The sequence below is a fragment of the Salvia hispanica genome, chromosome 1 (assembly GCF_023119035.1).
Source record: "Salvia hispanica cultivar TCC Black 2014 chromosome 1, UniMelb_Shisp_WGS_1.0, whole genome shotgun sequence".
Lineage (NCBI taxonomy): Eukaryota > Viridiplantae > Streptophyta > Magnoliopsida > Lamiales > Lamiaceae > Salvia > Salvia hispanica.
The window spans coordinates 9,902,415-9,924,210 of NC_062965.1; the positions used below are offsets into that span (position 1 = coordinate 9,902,415).

Consider the following 21,796-nt stretch of genomic DNA (forward strand, 5'->3'; position numbering starts at 1 on the left):
ATATTTGTGGGACTAGGGGGTATAAACGTGTGTTATCTTAGTTGGTACATGTAAGTATAATAAATCGCAATGTCCAATCAATAAAATCTTATATGATCTTGCTAAGATCACTTGGGAATCTGGAAATATGTATTAGATTTGGCGTTAATGTCTTAATTAAGTTTTAAACAAATATGTTTTAAAGAATAAGTAGCAAAGTACTGTAATTTAATGGGGATTTCATAAGATTTGTGTTTTGTTGGGATGCAATTCGCAAACCTAAAAATATATAGTGTGAAGATCTCATATTTGGAATCAAAGATCTGTTTTCGATCAGATACCTCACGCTTAGCTGTCCTACCACGCACAGCTTGTTCAACCAATTTTTATTGTTTTTCTTTCCCTTACTTGTGACTAATAGTAAAATATATGCTTAAACTCAATTATAAACCTGATCAATTATAAAATATATTCATAAAATATAAAATATTTAATTATGATAAATTTAAAATATATGCTTAAATTCAATTATAAACATGAACAAATACTAATATTCGATATATTTCGTGAAATTTTAATGCATGTTTTAGAAATTTAAATAATGTTTTTAGTGAATTTGAAGTTTTTAATTTATTTATTATCAATTATTATATTGATATAAATTAAATATATAATATTTATATTTAATATAAAATTGAAAGTTATTATTTTTAGTTATCTATATTATAAAATTAAATAATGAAGTATCGAATTAGGAGTAAAAAATAGAATAATAGAAATTTATTGGGTTTTCGAGCCAGCCCATCGGGTTTTCGGGTTTGGCTCTAACGGGTTGCGGGTAATCGGGTGCGGGCTAATCGAGTTTTAATTTTATCGGGCTATAAATTTTCAACCCTAATCCTATAACTTTGGCGGGCTATTTGGGCCAGCCTACGGATTACGGATTACACGGACATCCCTAGTGACTATGCTTAAAAATCCCCTTAAGCTGCATTAATTTTTATGTTTTTTCTTTCACAAAATCCCTTAAACTGCATTGTAATATCTGGATTCTGGAGTTCAAGATCTTTGGCATACTTGATATGATGGAACATAATTGAGTTATATTGGAATTTCAAATGATTTAAAAAATACTCTCTCCGTCCCACAAAGATAGTCCCACTTTGACCCGACACGTTTAAGAAATGTAATGAAAAGTGAGTTGAAAAAGTCGGTGGGATGTGGGTCGTACTTTTAAAGTATTAGTTTTATAATAAAATGTGAGTAGGAATGTGTTAGTGGAATACGGGGTCCACTACCAAAATGGTAAAGGTGAAATAGGACAAACTTTGTGGGACGGACGGAAATTGAAAAATGGGACAATCTTTGTGGGACGGAGGGAGTATTCCACTACTTACATACTCCCTCCATTCCATAGTAACATGGACATTTTTTCATTTTCGTCCGTTCCATAGTAATAGAGTCATTTTCCTTTTTAGTAAAAGTCAACACATTTTTCCACACCTACTTTACTCTCTCTTACTTTTTTCTCTCTTCATCTCTATACCATTTTCATTTTCCACTTTATTCTCTCTTTACTTAACTCACCTAACACAATTTTTCTTAATCTCTGTGCCGAAAAGTTTTGCCTCCATTACTATAAAATGGAGGGGATAGTATTTATTGATAGAGTCTTTCACTATATTATCCTCTCTTACTTTACTTTCTCTCCACTTTAATTATTTATTAATATTTTTTCAAAACAAGTATGAAAAGGAAATGTGCCAACACTAATAAAATTTTATTTCAAAAGAAATAAGATCTTTCATTTAATTAAATTAGATTTTCTTAAAAATAATAAGAATTTTATTAAAGTAAATAATACTCCCTCTGCCCCACAATAAGAATTACATTTTGTTATTTCGGTCCGTCCCACTATATGAGTCATATTTTACTTTTACCATAATGGTAAGTAGGTCTCACATTCCACTAATTCACTTCACTCACGTTCTATTATTAAACCAATATAAAAAGGTGGACTTTATATTCCACTAACTTTTTCAATTCATTATCTTACATTTCTGAAAACTCGTGCCTACACCAAATATAATTCTTATTGTAAGACGGAGGGAGTGCTACTATTTTTTTAATCATAAATGAGATTTTTCATGATTATAAATAAAATTATTAATAAACCAAATAAGAGACAATCACAATTCATAAACGATAATATGATTAATTAAATGAATATTCAACAATGTAATCATTCCTTTTCAAAGTAAATAGTAGTAGTAATACCTTTTAATAACAAATAGTTTAAAAAAACAGTCTCCTACATATAAAGGAGAAATATCTAATGAGAAGGTGAACTACTTGATAAAGAAATGAGAATTATTTTAGCTAATTTTTGAATGAATCAAAATTTTTTTAAATCAACATAATAGTTATTCGTAATTTCATTTCATTTGATGGAACCAACATATGAATTACCTTAAGTTTCATTTAGTTTTATTTTTATATTATTTATAGTTGACAAACATATAAATGAAATCAATTAAGGAATAACAATTTTATTCTTTTTGTATTCATTGCACTTATACGGCAAAGAATGGAATGAAACGGTTATTCCATTCTCATACTTATTTCATTCCCTCCTTATTCTATTTCGTCATACCAAGAAGCACATAAACACACAAATGGTCATTCACTGCTTGGTATGATGAAATGGAATGGTACTCCTACTTCCATAAACACAAAAATGGTCCTTCTACTATTTTAGATTTTAACAAAATTGTACAATATTTTCTAAATTAAAGAAAATGTTTTGGATGAGTGAAAGATAGAGGCTTGAAGTGTGGAAAATTTTATGGATTGAATGAGATATTTATATATGAGTTTAAGAAGTACTCTTTCTGTTCTCCAAAATCTGACATGTTTTGCCATTTTGGACTGTCCACCATTTAAAGACATATTTACTTTTTTTTTCCATTTTTAGTAGGTGGATCCCATAATCCACTAACTATTACACTCACATTTTAATATAAAATTAATATATAGAAATGGAACCCACTTTCCATGAATTCTTTTACTCATATTCTTTATAAAGTCGAAAGATTTCTTAGAACTCGTGCCGAATCTTAATTGGTGGGCGGTGGGAGTATCACGGAGAGAAAAAATAAAAAAAAATTGAAAATAAATTTGTTGTCTTTTCCACAAATTTAGCCAATTTCTATATTTGGTAAGTTTTTCTCTTTTATCAGGTAGGTCTCATGGTCCACTAACAATACTCCAATTACTCTTTCTTTCTATCTCTCCAATGTTATAAATTTTGCATAAAAACCTATTCTGTTTCTAAGGTTTCTATTTTTCTTATAGGACCAAGGGAGTATAATTTGAATTTTGGAATGATTTGTTTTAAATTAAATAATAATTATTATTTTTTTCAAAAAATTAAAATGGTACTCCCTTCGTCCATGATTAAATGTCTCTATCTGACCGGCACGAATTTTAAGCAAATGTTTGACTTTTTAAAGTAGAGTGGTAGAAAAAATTAATGGAATATGAACCTCACTTTTATATACTGGTTTCATAATAAAAAGTGAGTGGATTGAGTTGGTGAAATGTATGATCCACTTTCAAATATAGTACTCCCTCCGTCCCATTGAAGATGACTCACTTTCCTTTTTAGTTTGTCCCAACTAAGATGACTCATTACTTAAAATGGAAACACATTTATCTCTATTTTATTCCCTCTCTCTTACTTTACTCTCTCCTCTCAACACACAAAATAAATTTACATAAAATCTCATGCCGTCCAAAAGAGGGGTCATCTTTCTTGAGACGGAGGGAGTAATAAAAGTGAAAAGATATATTTAATGGTGGACGGAAGTAAAAAATAAAGCCCACTTGTAGTTGTCGAGTGGGATTCATGACAACTCGGACTTGTATGCATGTACCTAAAAAGGTAGCCATATTTAATGACTGTGCAATAAGCCCCTTAGGCGGTGAGGCCCAATTGAAATGGACCTGGTTCAAAACAGGTGGGCCTCGAAAACGGCGTCGTTTGAATTCGGATATTGAATGGCTGTGACAAAGCCAGCAACTTAAGCTGCACTAAACAAACCCCAAAACCTCTGCATATCCATTGAAATCAAGGTATGATTTTATCCCGAAATTAATCATAAACACATCATTTATTTTTTCTGGCTTCCTGTTGTTTGATCTTGATGGTTGAAAATCCTAGACTAGTCTGCCACAATTTTTGGTGGGATAGCTCAATCTTGAAGTTTTGCTTTAGTTTTTAGAGTTATTTTGGGCTCAAATATGCAAGCTCTGACGATTTGGCCCTCAACTAGTGAATCTTGTGTAATACCCCAGTTGGATTTGGAGGTAGTTTCGTTCGGTAGTTCTGTTAAATGGGGAGAGAGGAGGAAAAGATTGGATTTTTACAATGTTCATGGCTATGGTTCATTGCGTTTGTCGAGAAATTTGAAGGCTTGTAGAAATGGAGTGTGTATAGCCGCCAAAAACTATGATTTGAGATGCAAATTGCTTTATTTGGGCTCTACAACCACAGGCACGATTAGTGGCTTTTCTAAGCTTAAGAAGGGCTCTCTTGGTGCGGCATTTGCTGTGTCGTTGGCGTTGGATGAGGCCACGCTTGGAGGGAACAGTTCGGAATGTCATGGAGTTGATAAGGAGACGGATCGCGGCAATGAATTTGATGGTGATGATGATGATGGGGCTGATGATGTAGAGAGGGTTATGAATGCGAGTAGTCAAAGGGTGGAATCTGCTCGTCCCGAGCAGCATAGAGTTGAGGAGGGGATGGATAGTGGCAATGAATTTCAAATTGAAAATAATTGCGGTGATGTTGATCATGGAGAGAAAGTTAAGAATGTGACTAGTCAAAGGGTTGATGTTGTTGCACTAGCACGTAGATTGAGCTCGGCTAGAACTGCTGATGATGTGGAGGAAGTGTTGAAGGTGGAAAGGATCCTTCCCCTTCAGGTCTTTTCCACCGTGATTCGAGTTTTTGGGAAAGAGAAGAAGCTAGAATCGGCAATGGCTCTCTTTGAGTGGCTTAAGAGAAAGAGTGAAGAGAGTGGTGGTCTGATCCAGCCGAACCTCTACATATACAACAGCCTTTTAGGAGCGTTGAAGGAATGTGGGAAGTTCGATTTTGTTGAGGACATTATGAGTGATATGGTCGTAAGAGGAGTGCATCCGAGTGTTGTGACATACAACACTTTGATGGGGATTTACACAGAGCAAGGGAGGGAAAGTAAGGCCCTCCAAATTTTCAAAGAGATGCCAAGTAAAGGTATATCACCATCACCTGCATCCTTTTCTATCATGTTGTTTGCTTATCGTAGACTAGAAGATGGATTTGGATCCCTAGCGTTTTTTGTTGAGACACGAAATAGATACAAAGAGGGTGAAATTGGGAGAGATGGTGATGGTGAGGATTGGGATCTTGAGTTCTCCAAGCTAGAAAGCTTCACCATTCGCGTATGCTACCATGTGATGCGACGTTGGCTTGTGATGAGGGAGAATCGGAGCAGTGAGGTGTTGAGGCTGCTAAGGGAGATAGACGAGGCTGGCTTGCAGCATGGCCGTGCAGAGCACGAGCGCCTCGTTTGGGCGTGCACACGAGAGGAGCACTGTGTCGTGGCTAAGGAGCTCTATACTCGGATAAGGGAAGTAGACAACGAGATAAGCTTATCTGTTTGCAACCATCTCATTTGGCTATTGGGGAAGGCCAAGAAGTGGTGGGCTGCCCTAGAGATCTATGAGGATATGCTGGATAAAGGGCCTAAACCGAATAACATGTCGTACGAGCTGATCGTCTCTCATTTCAATATACTGCTCTCTGCAGCTAGGAAGAAGGGGATATGGAGATGGGGTGTGAGGTTGCTCAATAAGATGGAGGAGAAAGGGCTTAAACCGCGCAGTCGGGAGTGGAACTCGGTTCTTGTTGCTTGCTCGAAAGCTGCAGAAACCTCAGCTGCGATTGAGATATTCAAGAGGATGGTGGAGCAAGGTGAGAAGCCGACAATCATCTCGTATGGAGCTCTGCTCAGTGCGCTCGAGAAAGGGAAGCTCTACGAGCAGGCCTATCAGGTGTGGGACCACATGGTTAGGGTCGGGTTTGAGCCAAATTTGCACGCCTACACAATCATGGCCTCGATCCATGCCGGCCAAGGGAAGTTTGATCTCTTGGAAGACCTCATTGGGGAAATGGTTGCCACCGGTATGAATCCCACGGTCATCACGTTCAACGCAATCATAAGCTCGTGTGGGCGGAACGGCCATGGGGGCTTGGCCTACGAGTGGTTTGAGCGTATGAAGGCTCATGGGATCGCGCCCAACGAGATCACCTACGAGATGCTGATCGAGGCTCTTGCTAGAGATGGGAAGCCTAGGGTGGCTTATGAGCTGCACCTGAGGGCTCGGACCGAGGGTCTAGAGCTCTCGGCCAAGGCCTACGACGCTGTTGTGCAGGCAACAGAGGTGTACGGAGCGACAGTGGACGTTGCTGCGTTGGGCCCTCGGCCGCCGGAGAGGAAGAAGAAGGTGGAGTTGAGGAAGAATCTGTCTGAGTTCTGTAAATTAGCTGATGTTCCAAGAAGAAGTAAACCGTTTATTAGGAAAGAAATTTATACATCAAAGGGTGAATAAAGTTTGTAAAAACTTTGGTTGCAGTCTATTTCTTTTTCTTATTTTCTATAGAATTAATTTTTGAATGTGTTTTAATTTCCATTCTTACAAGGAGATTCTTTTCAACAAAATTTAGAAAATAATTCAAAGTTATAAACAAATAAAGAATGAAACCATAATCGGGAATAAATTTGGAAATCTGCAGATGAATCGAGTAATTGTTACACATATATGCATTTACAAAACAAAGTAAAAAAAAAATTGAAATTAAAAATAGTCGTTCAAACAGAATTTGAACATTATATATATACGTGTGTGTATTTCTCATCAATTGCATATTTCCAATTTCATTTTCCACAGCTCCAAATGCAATTCACGTCTCAGAAACAACAAAGCCAAGCCATCTGCATCAATCAAAGAACACTAATTGTACACACGTATAGATAAAGACGTAATCAAATACTTATAATCTCATTCATTGGAATCATATTCTGAAAATAGAAAGAGAAAAATGATGTTGGTCTTCATTAAGAATGTTGTATTCATCAATAGGGATATTGTATCAATTGAAAATAATGTTGAATAGAGATTATTAGTATTTAAGGTTTAAGACTGGTTTCGTATTGATCATGGTCCTAATTATTTATAGATCAAATTTATAATAACTAATCCCTCCGTCCCGGCTAAAATAACACATTTCTTAGTCGACACGAGATTTTAGGAATGGTTGGTTAATGTGGTTAATTGGAAAGAGAAAGAGTGTGTAGAAGTATTAAATGGAGAGAGAAAGAGAATTGAATATTTAATTGTAAAGAGAAAAAATTAGTTGGGTGTATTAATTGGAGAGAGAAAGCTACTAAAAATAGAAATGTGTCATCTTGGTTAGAACAAATTAAAAATGAAAGTGTGTCATCTTAAGTGAGACGGAGGGAGTAGTAATTAACAAAATATATTGAAGCACCTTGCGGGGAGCATCCGGGAAGTCATGGTGGGCACTACTGTCAGTGCGGCCCGACTGCTCGGATCCTCCCGCTGAGCCTTTGGCTTTCTCGTCCCTCGCCTTTGCAAAGATAACCGTAAATCCATCTGCCGAAGCCGGATTATTCACATCCCACTCGCCAAATTTGGGCAATGATTGTCCTTTCTCGTGCTGTAATTAACACACCAAATCAAAATTGGCATGTAACCAGAGTTTTTTAGTGTAGTGAAAATGACTTCGAATAGAAAAGATAAATAGAAAGACAAAATTTAACACAATGATATTACTGCTTATCGATTGTTTCATAAATTAGCTTTTAAGATAATCCATTTGTATCTTAATAACTTTTTGACAATGCATATATTTTCCAAATTCCTTAAACACACACACACAAACACATTAGTGAGGTACGGTTCTGAATAGCTCGATCCACACAATGTTAACGTTGTTTCAACTTCTAACCTACGAATCAGGTAGATTGTGAATTCCTTTATATTAATACAATTACCTACCTTTACTTTACTCCCTCCGTCCGCCATTAAATATTTATATTTCTTTTTTCCGCCCGTTGGATAATAAATGTCCTATTTCACTTTTACTATATTTGGTAAGTGGACCATACACTCCAATAACTCATTTGACTCACATTTTATTATAAAACCAATATATAAAAGTAGGTCACACATTCCACTGACTTTCTCTACCTACATTACCTTATAAAGTTTAACAATTTCTTAAAACTCATACCGGTCAGATATGAGACATTTAATCATGGACAGAGGGAGTGTTTAACTAGGATATCGGTCTCTAGAATCACTAACTTAATCAAATTCTGATATTTTTTATGAACTTTAAAAAATGACCTAAATATCACAAACTTGAGATTTCATGTGTTATTTCCTACGGTTGGTCGAGTCACTATATCTGATTGACATGCGTGACCCCCTTCTTTTCTACTTGACACAACTAAATCAACATAATGACTTTTTACTATATTCTACAAACTTTAAAAGTGGTCTAAAATATCACAATTATTTCACAATTACCCATGTTAAACAAGTTTTCATATTTTAGACCACTTCTATTTTTTTTTTAAATATCAAAGTTCATAGTTTTCTGGACCAATATACCTATTTAATTTATGACAAATGGTACTGAAATCTACATCGGTTTCTTCTACTCCATATTCAACCTCAAACTACCCCTTCTCTTTGGCGTTTTTGCCATGATCCAAAACGAAAGAAATGAACGTAAAATTCCCAACAAATTGAAAGAGATCTAGATTTTTGAAATAATTACTTCAAACATAATTTAAATAATAATAAAAAAAAAACATGAATCGCATGCATGCATTTCACCCATAATTATATTGGATCATGTGTTGGCGGATAAATCAAAATCAAATAATGATTTCCAAATTCAAATCGGATTACATCTTTGATCATATGCAAATGTAGGCACAAAAATAAAACAAAAAAGCATGCAAATGAATATGTATATGCGAAGAAGAAGAAACTTACCGACGTCATTATTGCAGGATTTGGAGCTTAGGTGGAAGAGAAAAACGAAAAAAAAAGTGTTTTTCTACAGAGAGAGAGAATGTGAGATTGGATATAATATGAAATAATTCACAGCGGGTTTTTAGGGAAGAGAGTCTAGAGCCAACTGTTAGAATTTTTTTCCACATAATTATTCAATATTTGCAAATTGCAATCTAAAATTGTAGTATTACATAGTCTTTTAACATTATCATTTTGAGTGTTTAGAATATTTTAATAGTACTCCCTCCGTCCCGGCTAAGATGACACATTGCTTAGCCGGCACGGGGTTTTAGGAGTTATTGATTAAAGTGTTTAATTGAGAGAGAGAGAAGGTGGGTGTAAGTATTAAAGTAGAGAGATAAAGAAAGATGAATATTTTAATATGAGTGAGAAAAGTGGTTGAGTGTATTAATTGGAGAGAAAAAGTTACCAAAAAAGAAAATGTGTCATCTTAGTTAGGACAAACTAAAAAGGAAAAGTGGGACAGAGGGAGTACATCACTATGATTACCAATTCTAAAATTGCAATCTAAAATTGTAGTTAGTTTCCAACTTGGGCTTTGAACCTATACATATAGTTGCTTTGTAATAAGCGTTGCAAAAAACCTTTTACATCGACACAAGTAATGTGAGCATATAACAATTGGAGGTACTCTAAAAGGTGACATGACCCTAGAAAGAGTAGAGTTTGTAGTTACGTAATTTTTTTGGTAATGCTTAGATTTTTATTATGTAACTTTGGAGCTTTTAAGATTTTAATTATGTAAATTTAAGATTTATTAGAATTTTAATTTTATAACTTTTTATTTTTAATAATTTCATAGTTGAAATAAACTATTCATTTAGTTTAATTAGAATATATATAAATAAAATAAACAAAGGGTCCACAACACCACGGGCCCGTCTCCTATTATTGATATCTCCCACTCGAATCCTATATTACCCATTTATCTTATCAAAAAAAAAATATACTCTTTTTAAAAAATAATAAATTTCAAAGAAAAAAACATATAGAAATGTAAATTATTTTTAAAAAAATAGTACTACAAGATGCATTATAAAACATAAATGTATAATATCTTCTCAAATATTTTCTTGGAGAATATTTTTCATGAATCTTAAATCATAAACTTTATAGGTAATCTTGTTATTTGTCAAATTATAGCCACTATGCCTAAATCACCTTTATTGATCTTAACACGTAAACTTTATAGGTAAATTCTGTTATTTCTCACAAAACTTTTAAAATAGGCTTAAAAATCATAAATATTTGAAAGTGTACAATTTGTCCAACTTGATGTGAAATTATGCAAGGATGTTGTTTTGACGCCCTAATTCTTGAATTCGACGTTGAATGATACATGCCTTTTTTTATGAATAGAATAATATATGTCTAATAGGATAAAATATGACTCATAAATATGTCCCGTTTGAACAATGACCCACCACAAAACATTGTCACAAATCTTAAGTTTGTGATTTATAAAACTGCTTTCAAAGTTTATAGCAAATACCAAAATTCGTCTAAAGTTTATACTCCCAACGTCCCTGAAAAATATTTCTCCTATAAACTTTTAATTGTGCATGAGTTTTAATGCACAATTGATAAAGTAAGAGAGAGAGTGATATTCACATTAGTAGTAGTGTAGTTAAATTTCCAAATAAGAAAGTTATACTCAAAGTGGACTAAAAACAAAAATGGTTCATATTTTTCAGGGTGAAAATAAGATCAATATCCATTACTAAAACAAATCACACTCAACAAGCTACACAACAAGATTTAAGACGTTGCTAGGAAGAGAAAAAAGAGTTGTTAATCAATGTAATCGATCCCATCCCAACACATCATACTCTGAACCCATTGTTCCACGCTACTACTGCCGAGGGGTCTAAATGAATCTTGAAATGAAAATGAAGAACAAGTTTGAGATGCATTTTCTAGGCTTGTCATAAGCATCTCCATCTCCATATTTCTACTCATAATCTCATAGTTGTTGATCAATTGAACACTACTAATTTCCCTTTGGGAACTCATTGCTTTCTCCACTGCTTCATTTCCATGATCTCCTTTTGATTCTTCCAACACTTGGAACTTCCCATTAACCTTTTCATGCTCATTTTGTGAGTTGGGGTACATTTCCAACTCATTTTTATCTTGTTTTTTATCAAGCAGTTGTTGTGTTATGGGATTAGTTCCTAGAAGCCTGAGCTTCTTCTTGATCTTGGTGTTCCAGTGATTTTTGATCTCGTTGTCCGTTCTTCCCGGAAAATGTGAGGCGATTTTGGACCACCTAAACATACAAAAATACTAACATTAATTATATTTATAACTAGCTCGTATTTAAAAAAATTATACTTTTTATGCATTAAAAGTAATTCAAATTTAGTGGACATACTACTTTGAATACAAAACAAACATTTTTTAATCCACGTATCTAAAAATGATGAGACCAAATATGTAAAACTATTGGATCAAAAATTTGTTGATTGAAGGAAAGAATAAAATCATTTTAATTCTTGAATAATAGAACTAAGACCTGTTGCCAAGGCGAGTATGTAGCTCTATGATCCGATCCTCTTCAATTTCCGAAAATGCTCCTCTTTTTAAGTCAGGTCTCAAATAATTGATCCACCTCAATCTGCAGCTCTTCCCACATCTCAATAAACCTACATGAATTTCACACAATTATGTAAAAAGTGCCAATTTTTTAGATTTGATTTTTCAAAATATTATTCATCTGTCCGGTTAAATTTGGTATACTACATAGGAATCATAACACTGTACTACCTTCGTCCATAATATAGACTAATTTACCATTTTGAGTCCAACAAATTATGTGAAAAGCTATAAACAAATACGAACCCTGCACATCATTCTAAATGAGGACCTCATATCCACTAACACTACTTCCACTACCTTACTTCCACTACCTTTTCATTCCCTCGTTTTTTTTTTATTTTACGAACTGCACATTAAAATTTGTGGTATTTTCACCTTTGTCTATTTTTTATGAACAGAGGTAATGTAATAATGGAATCAAAACGAACAAACCTGCAAACTTGGGCACCGTTCTCCAACATTGAATGCCGTTATTGAGAATGAAAGTCATGAGCTTGTGGTCTTCCTCGATCGTCCACGGACCTCTCTTGAGGCCGATCTTGTCACAACAAGGTTGTCTTCCCATTTTGGGATCGCCGAAAATATCAAGTAAAGTTACAAAAGTACCGAAAATGAAGTGGGAAAAGGGACCTTTATATGGACCTAAAGATTGAAGATGATGAGAGGTTTGCTCAAAGGGAGCTTATATTAGAAACAAGATTCTTTCTGACAGATCATGGAGGGTTTCATGACATAAATAATGAATAGTGATGTCTAAAGGGGAGGTGTTAAGGTACATGATTGAATTAAAAGAAACATAAAAACGGCGAAGGCCTAAAAAGCATGGGATGTGTGAGAATATTATAAATTGCACAATCATTTGTGCACATATAATTTTCGCAATAATGTATGACCTTGCTTCCGGTCGTGTTTCAATCTCATACTTTATTGCATCATCATTATACATCATTTTGTTTTGTAATGATAAAGGATTGAGAGTGGGGATAAATAGATTATTCTTTGGTTTGACAAAATCCTCATTATGCAGCAAAAAGTATACTTTTAGAGGTGTTTTATTTTTTTAAACTAGGGCGAAAAAATAAATTAAATGATTCTTTCCCTTTGGTGCTATCAATGCTGGCGAGTTTTGTCGTTATGGGTGACTACTCTTAATTACTTCCAAAATCTAATACTAGTTCGAATATTTGCAATGGATACTCTTGTCTCAATCGCAAGTTTTTATTTTTTTATTTTTTTTATGTAACATAGGTTCGAAATTAATGCTACACTTTAATGTTGTACATTATCGTCTCATATTTCATTTTATCAATGCATAAGTATTAAATACTATTTCTGTCCAAAAAATTGACTAATTTTACTATTTTGGGTCTTCCACTAAAATGAGATCAATTACTGAATATGTTTAAATTATTTAAATAATATTACTAATACCATGCAATCCATTAACACTACTTCAACCATCTTTTCTCATTCTCTCTCTTACTTTACTAATTATGTCATTTAACACTTATTTTGTTGGACAGAAATAGTACTCCATCCGTCCTACCATAAGTGAGCAACTACATTTTTGCACTCATATTAAAAAAAATGATATAAAATAGTTAGAGTGAAGAGAATGTATAGTTATAAGAGATAGCATAATGTAAATAAGACTATTCTATGCAATATTCTCTCCCATACTTTACATTATCTCACTACAACAAAGAAACCGGATATGGACATTTTTTAATGTTATCAAGGATGCTAGTTTGTTTGTCTAATTATACCACCAACGCTTCATAAAGTGTCATTATTGTTAGTGTCTCAATTAAAATTAGGGGACACAAATAGAATCGTCCTAAAAAGTAAAACATTAAGATAATTTACCCTCAAACGTTTTCTTTTGCGTCCTAATTTATTGTTATTTTTTAAATTTCAAAACGCTAGCTAGTAATTGTGTCTTAATTTTTTTTATCTCTAAAAGATATTTTTTTGTAGTGTCTACACTTTAACTATTTTATATAATTTTTCCAAAACGGGTGTAAAAATAAAGCACCTCGCTTATGGTGGGATGGTTGGAGTAGTAAATATGGTATGCCGGAAGCGTGAATAATAGATAATACATCAAGAAACATCGTATAGAATCAGGTTTGATGTTGTCTGAGTTATATTAGCTACATATCTAAAACAAAATTTTAATTTAGAGAAGAGAAATGGTTGGAACATTGGATGTAGAACAATGATGAGATGTGCAACAATTTGGTTCATGCATTTAAATTACATGCTTTCAATTACTTACTTTATATTCCCTCATCATTTACTCTAAGCACGACTACAACACCAAACAACATATCAAATAAATATACATGTGTGTGTGTGTACATTGTCGACTATATGTTCGATTCAAGATTTAGGATTAGGTTGCCATTAAATTAGGGGATGTGAAAGATAGATTATCTTTTATTTTGAATTTTAAAAAATTACTCCATTATTTGGAATTTAAAAGATTGAAATAATTGATACGAAGCTAAACAATCTCATTTTTTTAACATCTTTCGTAGTTTGAAATTATGTTCTTTTGTAAATTTGGAATGTGGTTGGTTTATGTACTTAGAAATAAGAATAAAAACACAATTTTCAGAATTTGAGGTTGATTTGATGCTATAATAGTTTAAATGCAGAATAATGAAGGAGAATTCCATAAGCACTACAAAAGGTGGAGTTTAACAACGAATGTGAAATCACCAACAGACAAGTACGTGTGTCAATGTTTTTAATTTTGGAGTTAATTTAATATTTTAATTTTTACTATTACCAACAGACTACGTGTGTTGATAATTACTGACAAATCGTGTTTTAAATCTTAATTAACATCATTCTATTTTCCATCATTTCACACCCTTAGTATTTATTGAGACGCGTAAGATCTTCACGCAATGCTTTCTTCAAGTTGAAGAGATCGTATTAGAGGCTCCAAAAACAAAGGTAATCGTTTGAAGGGTCAAAACTAGCTTTGAAGTTTGCTGATTGGAATTGAATTTTGTTCGACGAAAGTTTTTATCCACATGAAAAAGCACAAGCCATCGTCGGGTCTTTGGAGTTACTTGCTTTTGATTGACGACCTTAAGCTAAGTACATTCTCTATAGATCTCCGAGTTTCCAATTTGTTTCACAATCCACACACAACTTCATCCATTCTCTATGGGAGCTTTGAAGATACGGGAATAATTGTGTCATTCACCACCCAGTGCCCATGTTTTCTTGAGATGATGCTAACTGTTACTCCCTCCGTCCTGAAAATTTTTCACTTATTTCTATTTTCGTATGTCCAAAAAAATTTGTCACCTTTCACTTTTACTATTTTTGGTAATAGACCCACATTCTTGTTAGCAATAAGGGATGAAAATTCCCAAGCCGTGTACAGGCGGTACTCTAACTATTACAACCGAAAGGAAAATAACAACTATAACTGGAATGGAAATTACAACGAAAATAATAAACAAACCAACTATAAGTCGAGTCGAGGGAAGCCCTCTTTCCGCAAGACAAATTACGCCCCGGCTAGTGCTCACGGAATGGCGTATTGCCCCCAAAGATAAAACGACTTCCTCCTAGCGTGTAGAAGCACCTCAAACCCGCTAGGCACCGGCAAACTTGATGGAGTTCCGAGAATCGAGCTATGCAATGCTCCTAAGATGCACACTATGATGTAGAGCTTGAGAGAAGATGTAATGTTTTTGTTGGTGTATCTTCCCTCTTCCAAACTCCACCTATTTATAGGATAAGGGAGGCCACCTCAAAGGTCTTAGCATTAAGGGACATCATAAACCAAATGGAGGTTACAAGAACATGAAAGGCCAAAGGACTTAGCCACATGAAAGGCCAAAAGCCTCTTATTTATCACACGTTTTCAACAATCCCCCACATTGGTTAGAGCACTGCTAGCTCAAACCAACACAAGACGTGTATGCATGCATGCAGACTCTTCGCTCAATTCTCGAGAAACAATATTGCATTTGGAATAGTAGCTTGGGGCTTTGAACTTTCCATAGTCAACACTATCGGGCATACCGGCGGCCTGGTGGACGTGATGCCTTGAACCATTCCTCCTTGGTGTATACCGAGACAATAATATTGACACAATACTATTTACAAACTCATCAGTTCTCACGTTTGTGTCCTTTACTGGCCATGGAACACCACTTTGGATTCATAAGTGATTCACATGTTGAAGCGGCCCACACTTCTTCACTTAGATAGGTGATTCTTTTCCAGGTATCCTGCAATACCCACCTCCTCGAGGTTTCCAAGAATCATTAAAAGTCAAAACTTAACCTCTTACCACATGCAGGTTACAACACTCGATGCTTTCTAAAGAATGGGCGAAGATTATAAATCTTCCGAGTGTTACAGCTAGAGTCATATAGCTTCGTTTTCCCATTGAACCAAGCCCATGGGATCTCCAATCGTATGGTTGGGTTACCACTATAATCATCTTTTAAAATGTGGTTTTCAGTCCCATTTCTTTTAGCAATTTATGCATTTGATCGGTTTAAACTTTTCGTTAACGGATCCGCTAAGTTATCCACTGACCTCACATAGTCACCACGTCTTGGTTCTACATCCTCAGGACTTGACCTCGTCCTTTTTGGAGGATTAGAACTAGTGGATTCATCCATCATTATTTCACTAGAACGATCCTCCTGCCTCTTGCAAGGGTAAACATTCTCAAAGAATATAGCATTCCTTGACTCAATTGTTGTTCCTTCAGCCACGCCAGACACAACTGACCTATGGACTAGGAAACGATAGGCACTACTATTAAGTGCATGGCCAATAAAAATACAATCAACTGTTTTAGGGCATATTGCAACTTGCTTCGGAGGCGGCATTTCTACCTTCGCTAAGCACCCCCACACTTTGAGGTATGAATACGAAGGTTTCTTACCTTTCCACAACTCATAGGGAGTCACATCCCTATTTTTTAGTGGAATCTTGTTCAGGATATAATTTGCCGTTAACACAGCCTCCCCCCACATGTCCTCGGGTAAACCTGAATTAATCAACAGAGCATTCATCATTTCTTTAAGTGTTCGATTTTTTGCATTCAGCAACACCATTCGACTGAGGGGAATATGGAGCCGTGGTTTGGTGAATTATACCACTTGCACGACATAATTCTGCAAACGACGCCACATATTCACCACCTCTATCACTTCGAACACACTTAATTCGACAATTAAGTTGATTTTCGGCTTCATTTTTGAAGTCTTTAAACGCTTCAATTGTCTTATCTTTACTTCTTAATAAGTAAATGTAACAATACCTTGTGCAATCATCTATAAACGTGATGAAATACTTGTTACCACCTCCTGTTTGCACAAATTTCAAATCACATACGTCTGTATGGATCAACTCAAGAGGTTTTGTGCTCCGCTCTACTGAATGGAACGACAACTTAGCCATTTTAGCTTCAACACACACTTCATATCTTTCTTGTGAGTTAAACTTATCAACTTTTAGTAAATTAAGACTAATCTTTTTATAGCATTTAGATTTACATGTCTCAATCTATTATACCATAAATCAGAGCTCTCAAGAAAATAAGAGGATGTGTCATCTTCCTTATTGTTTATTCCTTTTCCACAGTGAATGACTGTAACATTCAGATCAAAAAGCCCATTCACTAGGTGGCCTTCACCTATGAAATTTCCATGCTTAGTCAATATAACCTTTTCATACTCAAATTCTAGTGAAAATCCATGATTTACTAGAAGTGAGTCTGACACCAAATTATTTCGGATGTCTGGGACATGCAGCACATCCTTAAGGGTAAGAACCTTTCCAGATCCTAGTTTTAGGAACACATTACCCACATCAACCACCTTAGAAGAGGCTTGGTTTCCAATGCGTACTTTTCTACATCCAACAGATTTGTAAGTAGAAAATACACTTCTCTCGGAGCACACATGACATGTGGCACCCGTATCAACAAACCATTCATTTGGATTATTACCATGGTCCACGTTGGAGACCATTGTGATCACCTCGTGATCTTTGTTGTTTATAACAACACGTTCAAAATAATTTGCACAATATTGTCTCCAATAATAAATACACAATTATATTGAACCATATGTTCATTGGTATATTCAACACCACATGCATCCCAATTATTACTACCAAGTCTAAATTGGCCTTGCTTGTCAAATGACAAACGATAAACACAATTCTCAAGAGAATAGATCTCAAGGAATTAACCATTTCATTGCACATCAACATTGCGATTGTTCGTTGCTTCATTCCAGCTTTAAATTTCATGATTCCTCCAACTTCGATTGGCATAATCCTGTCTTAGAAGAGTACACTAATTTGTCTTGCGACTGTTAAAAATAAGGAATGAAAATTCCCAAGCCGTGTACAGGCGGTACTCTAACTATTACAACCGAAAGAAAAATAACAAATATAACTGGAATGGAAATTACAGCGGAAATAATAAACAAACCAACTATAAGTCGAGTTGAGGGAAGCCCTTTTTCCGCAAGACAAATTACGCCCCGGCTAGTGCTCACGGAATGACGTATTGCAATGCTCCTAAGATGCACACTATGATGTAGAACTTGAGAGAAGATGTAATGCTTTTGTTGGTGTGCCTTCCCTCTTCCAAACTCCACCTATTTATAGGATAGGGAAGGTCATCTCAAAGGTCTTAGCAATAAGGGACATCATAAACCAAATGGAGGTTACAAGAACATGAAAGGCCAAAGGACTTAGCCACATGAAAGGCCAAAAGCATCTTATTTATCACACGTTTTCAACAGTTCTACTAACACATTCTCACTCACTTTTTATTATACTCCATCCATCCCAAAAGAGTATGAACTTTGGGTTCGGCACAACTTTTAATGCATTATGGTAAAGTAAGAGAGAGATAGATAGAGAAAGTTTTTTAAGTATTGTTAGTGGAGAATGAGTCTCACCTCGTTAGAGAGAAGATAGTTTCCAAAATTGAAAGTTCATACTCTTTGGGGACGAACGAAAAAGGAAATAGTGCATACTCTTTAGAGACGAATGGAGTAAAACTAATACACCCTCTGTCCGCCATTAGGATCTCATTTCTTGACGGCACGAGTTTTAAGAAATGTAAAGAAAAGTGAGTGGAAAAATTGGAATATGAATCTCACTTGTATATACTCTCTGTCTCAATAAAAATGAAACGTTTTCCTTTTTTGGATTGTCCCATTAAAAATGAAACGTTTCCTAAAATGGAAACATCTATATCTCTCTTTTTCATCTCTCTTACTTTACTCTCTCTTCATTAACTCACAAAACAACACTATATAAAAACCAGGACCGATTCCCAAATGTTGCATATTTAATGGGACGAAGGGAGTATTAGTTTTAAATGAAATGTGAGTGAAATGAGTTAATGGAAAGTGGGACCTTATTACTATTTATGGTAAAAGTGAACCTGGACTCCTATTCGTGGACAGACTTAAATGAAAAAATGGGACTCCTATTCGCGGACAGATGAAGTACTATATAAAATCAGAACCCACATTGCCAGTAACTTTTTCAACTCACTTTCTATTACATTTCTTAAACACGAGCCGAGTTAAATGGTAACAAGTTATTAGGAACGGAGGGAGTAATTGATAACGTAAATTGTAAAATCAATATCCTTGGAATTCCATTCTTCGTCTGATCAATATTATTTTCTTTTCTTTATTTTCTAATTTTAAATTGTATACATCTCATTTAATAAACCAAAAACATGTATATTCTGATAGTATATGATACTTACTACTCCCTTCGTCCTATAATAAGAGTCACACTTTGTCTTACATTCCACTAATTTACTTCACTACATTTTATTATAAAATCAATATAAAAAAATGGATCTCATATTCCATTAACTTTTTCAACTCATTCTTCTTCACATTTCTTAAAACTCGTGCGCACAATAACAGTGACTCCTATTGTGAGACGGAGGGAGTATATAATAGACAATTTGCATCTTATTCCTCATGTTCGATATACTAGTATTAAAAGAGCTATACTATTTCTACACAATATACTTGTAGTGCATCAAGTTTTTGGCCATTTTCAAAATTTTAAATACATACATATATTTTAATTATAAAAATCAAATTTTATTTCTACGCTATATATATACTTGTAGTAAAAACTAATTTTGAAAATAAATTAATACTACTAGATTTCACAATGACTCGTACTAAAGTCAGTTCCGTAAATCAATGAAAGATTATGTTTTGTGGTTTTAGAGAAGTGAATTTCCCATAGCTTCAGAGGGTCTTTTATATCTCTTCGTTCCACTATAGTTAGGTCGTGTTTCTCATCTCTCTTACTTTAGAGAAGTACCAGTGCTTAATTTGTTGTATCTCTAAAATGCGCATCACATATTTTAGGATATCATCCAAAAACAAAAGGAACAATGAGGATGGGGGACGAGGACATCTCCATAAAGAATGTCTTTGCTATTTAAATGGTGGTGATGAACAGACAATTAGAGACCTTTTTACAAAGAAATATTATAAGTTTAATGGATAGGATCTAATATAGGAGATCCTCTAATTATAAACAAGAAAGTCTAAACAAGCATTTGGGGATAAATTGCAAATTTCAAGAGATTCAACAAGGAAATCCAAAGGGTGGCCAAAATATGAATTCATAAGAGTAGTGGAAAATAGGGCACAAACAGGTATGACAAATAAACGGGGGAAGATCATTTGTCCTAGCGGCAAGGAGTGTAGACATTATTGTATGAGGTGCCGAGTTCGAGCCCTCTTAACATCATTTGTAATTTCCCCCTTTATATCGAAGTTTATTTAAAAAAATAATAATGAACGGGGCAAGAGAGCCTTGAAACTTTTTTTCCAAGACTCTTCATATTGTCAACCCTGAAGAACAACCTCATTAAATAGATAGGAGAATGAAAACTAGAGATGGATCTTGAACAGGAGGAGAAATCATTTTACTTGGAGGAGAGTCTTGTTGGGAATGTTTTTCTAGTTGTGAATCGCTTAGTTTTGAGAGAAAACAAAAGTGATAAAAGAGTGTGGTTGGTCAATAAATCAACTTTTTTCTCTTCGTCTAACTTTGTTTTGCAGGTTCCTCGACTATCTTGACAACGTGAGCACAACGGCGAAACAAGGGTACCCTAGTTGGAAAAATGTTTCCCCACCACGAGCAGTCTTACATGTATAATTGTGATCCGTTCTTTATGGAAGACTCAACACCAAGATTAGACCTCACAGATTTGATACTCCAGGAATTGAAGATGATAAGTGTTTTATGTAAAGAAGAGCCCGAGACCCCGGAGCATATCATTTTTAGTTGTAGAGTCTCTAGTGGCCTTTGGTATTGTTGTTTGAAACGATGAAATATCTCTATTTACATTCTCAAGGAACCAATGGTGTGCTTCATCGCTTGGATGAACACTATTCTACTCAAGTTTTACAATTAAAATTTAGAGCTTTATGTTTTATGCCATTGCGTTGTCAATTTGGAATATTCGCAATAAGGTCATTTTTCAAATTTCAAGGATTGTAACCGAACTGGGAGCTCGAAAAAAAAAGACTTATCTTGCGCCTTAGATCATGGATTAAAAGTTGGTGTCAGAGTTTAATCATCCCAACGAAGACCTTTACCGACGACTTGAGCGACCTCAGAAGTTGAACCCGAGAGTAAGGTACTTGTTTGATTGGATTTGTTTGTTATCTTCTGAAGTGATGCGCAACTCCTTTTCTCTTGGGTTTTTGCAGTTGCTTTGTTTTTAATTATTTGTTTTTGTTGTTTTTGGGATCTTGTTATGGGGTTGTTGCCTTGTGGATTTTTACTCACCACCATAGAGGTTCGAGACTTTTTTATTATTAAAAAATCTATTTTCATCACTCTATTTTATTTTTTTCCACTTTAATCATTCTTCACTGAACTCACTTAACACAATTTTTTTAAATCTTATGCCTAAATAAAATGCATCTACTATAGAGGGACAGAAAGAGTAGTCTTTATTACTTTCTATTTAAATTTGTTAGAT

The 21,796-nt window shown here is 34.6% G+C and overlaps 2 protein-coding genes and 1 long non-coding RNA gene across 3 annotated transcripts; 1 reads left to right on the forward strand and 2 right to left on the reverse strand.

Annotated features, from left to right (window-relative positions):
• Positions 1-4,082: 4,082 nt before the first annotated feature.
• LOC125201598 (protein LOW PHOTOSYNTHETIC EFFICIENCY 1, chloroplastic-like) lies at positions 4,083-6,714 on the forward strand. Its single transcript, XM_048099771.1, has one exon. It carries the CDS (start codon positions 4,282-4,284, stop codon positions 6,637-6,639), a length of 2,358 nt encoding a protein of 785 aa, XP_047955728.1. The 5' UTR covers positions 4,083-4,281; the 3' UTR covers positions 6,640-6,714.
• A 90-nt stretch (positions 6,715-6,804) lies between these two features.
• LOC125207015 lies at positions 6,805-9,195 on the reverse strand. The gene is made up of 3 exons (XR_007173919.1): positions 9,118-9,195; positions 7,580-7,768; positions 6,805-7,022 (listed from the first exon to the last, which is right to left on the reverse strand). It is a non-coding gene; the product is annotated as an uncharacterized LOC125207015 (long non-coding RNA).
• Positions 9,196-10,821: 1,626 nt separating this feature from the next.
• Positions 10,822-12,516, reverse strand: LOC125202109 (myb-related protein 315-like). The gene is made up of 3 exons (XM_048100453.1): positions 12,190-12,516; positions 11,675-11,804; positions 10,822-11,428 (listed from the first exon to the last, which is right to left on the reverse strand). Exons 1-3 carry the CDS (start codon positions 12,320-12,322, stop codon positions 10,951-10,953), a joined length of 741 nt encoding a protein of 246 aa, XP_047956410.1. The 5' UTR covers positions 12,323-12,516; the 3' UTR covers positions 10,822-10,950.
• Positions 12,517-21,796: the final 9,280 nt, after the last annotated feature.

Coding starts and splice junctions, on each gene's coding strand:
- LOC125201598 (XM_048099771.1), top strand. CDS start 4,282: ATGCAAGCTCTGACGATTTGGCCCTCAACTAGTGAATCTTGTGTAATA.
- LOC125202109 (XM_048100453.1), bottom strand. CDS start 12,322: ATGGGAAGACAACCTTGTTGTGACAAGATCGGCCTCAAGAGAGGTCCG. Junction 11,805..12,189: donor AACGGTGCCCAAGTTTGCAG/GTTTGTTCGTTT, acceptor AAATTCATGTAG/GTTTATTGAGATGTGGGAAG. Junction 11,429..11,674: donor CATACTCGCCTTGGCAACAG/GTCTTAGTTCTA, acceptor TTGTATGTTTAG/GTGGTCCAAAATCGCCTCAC.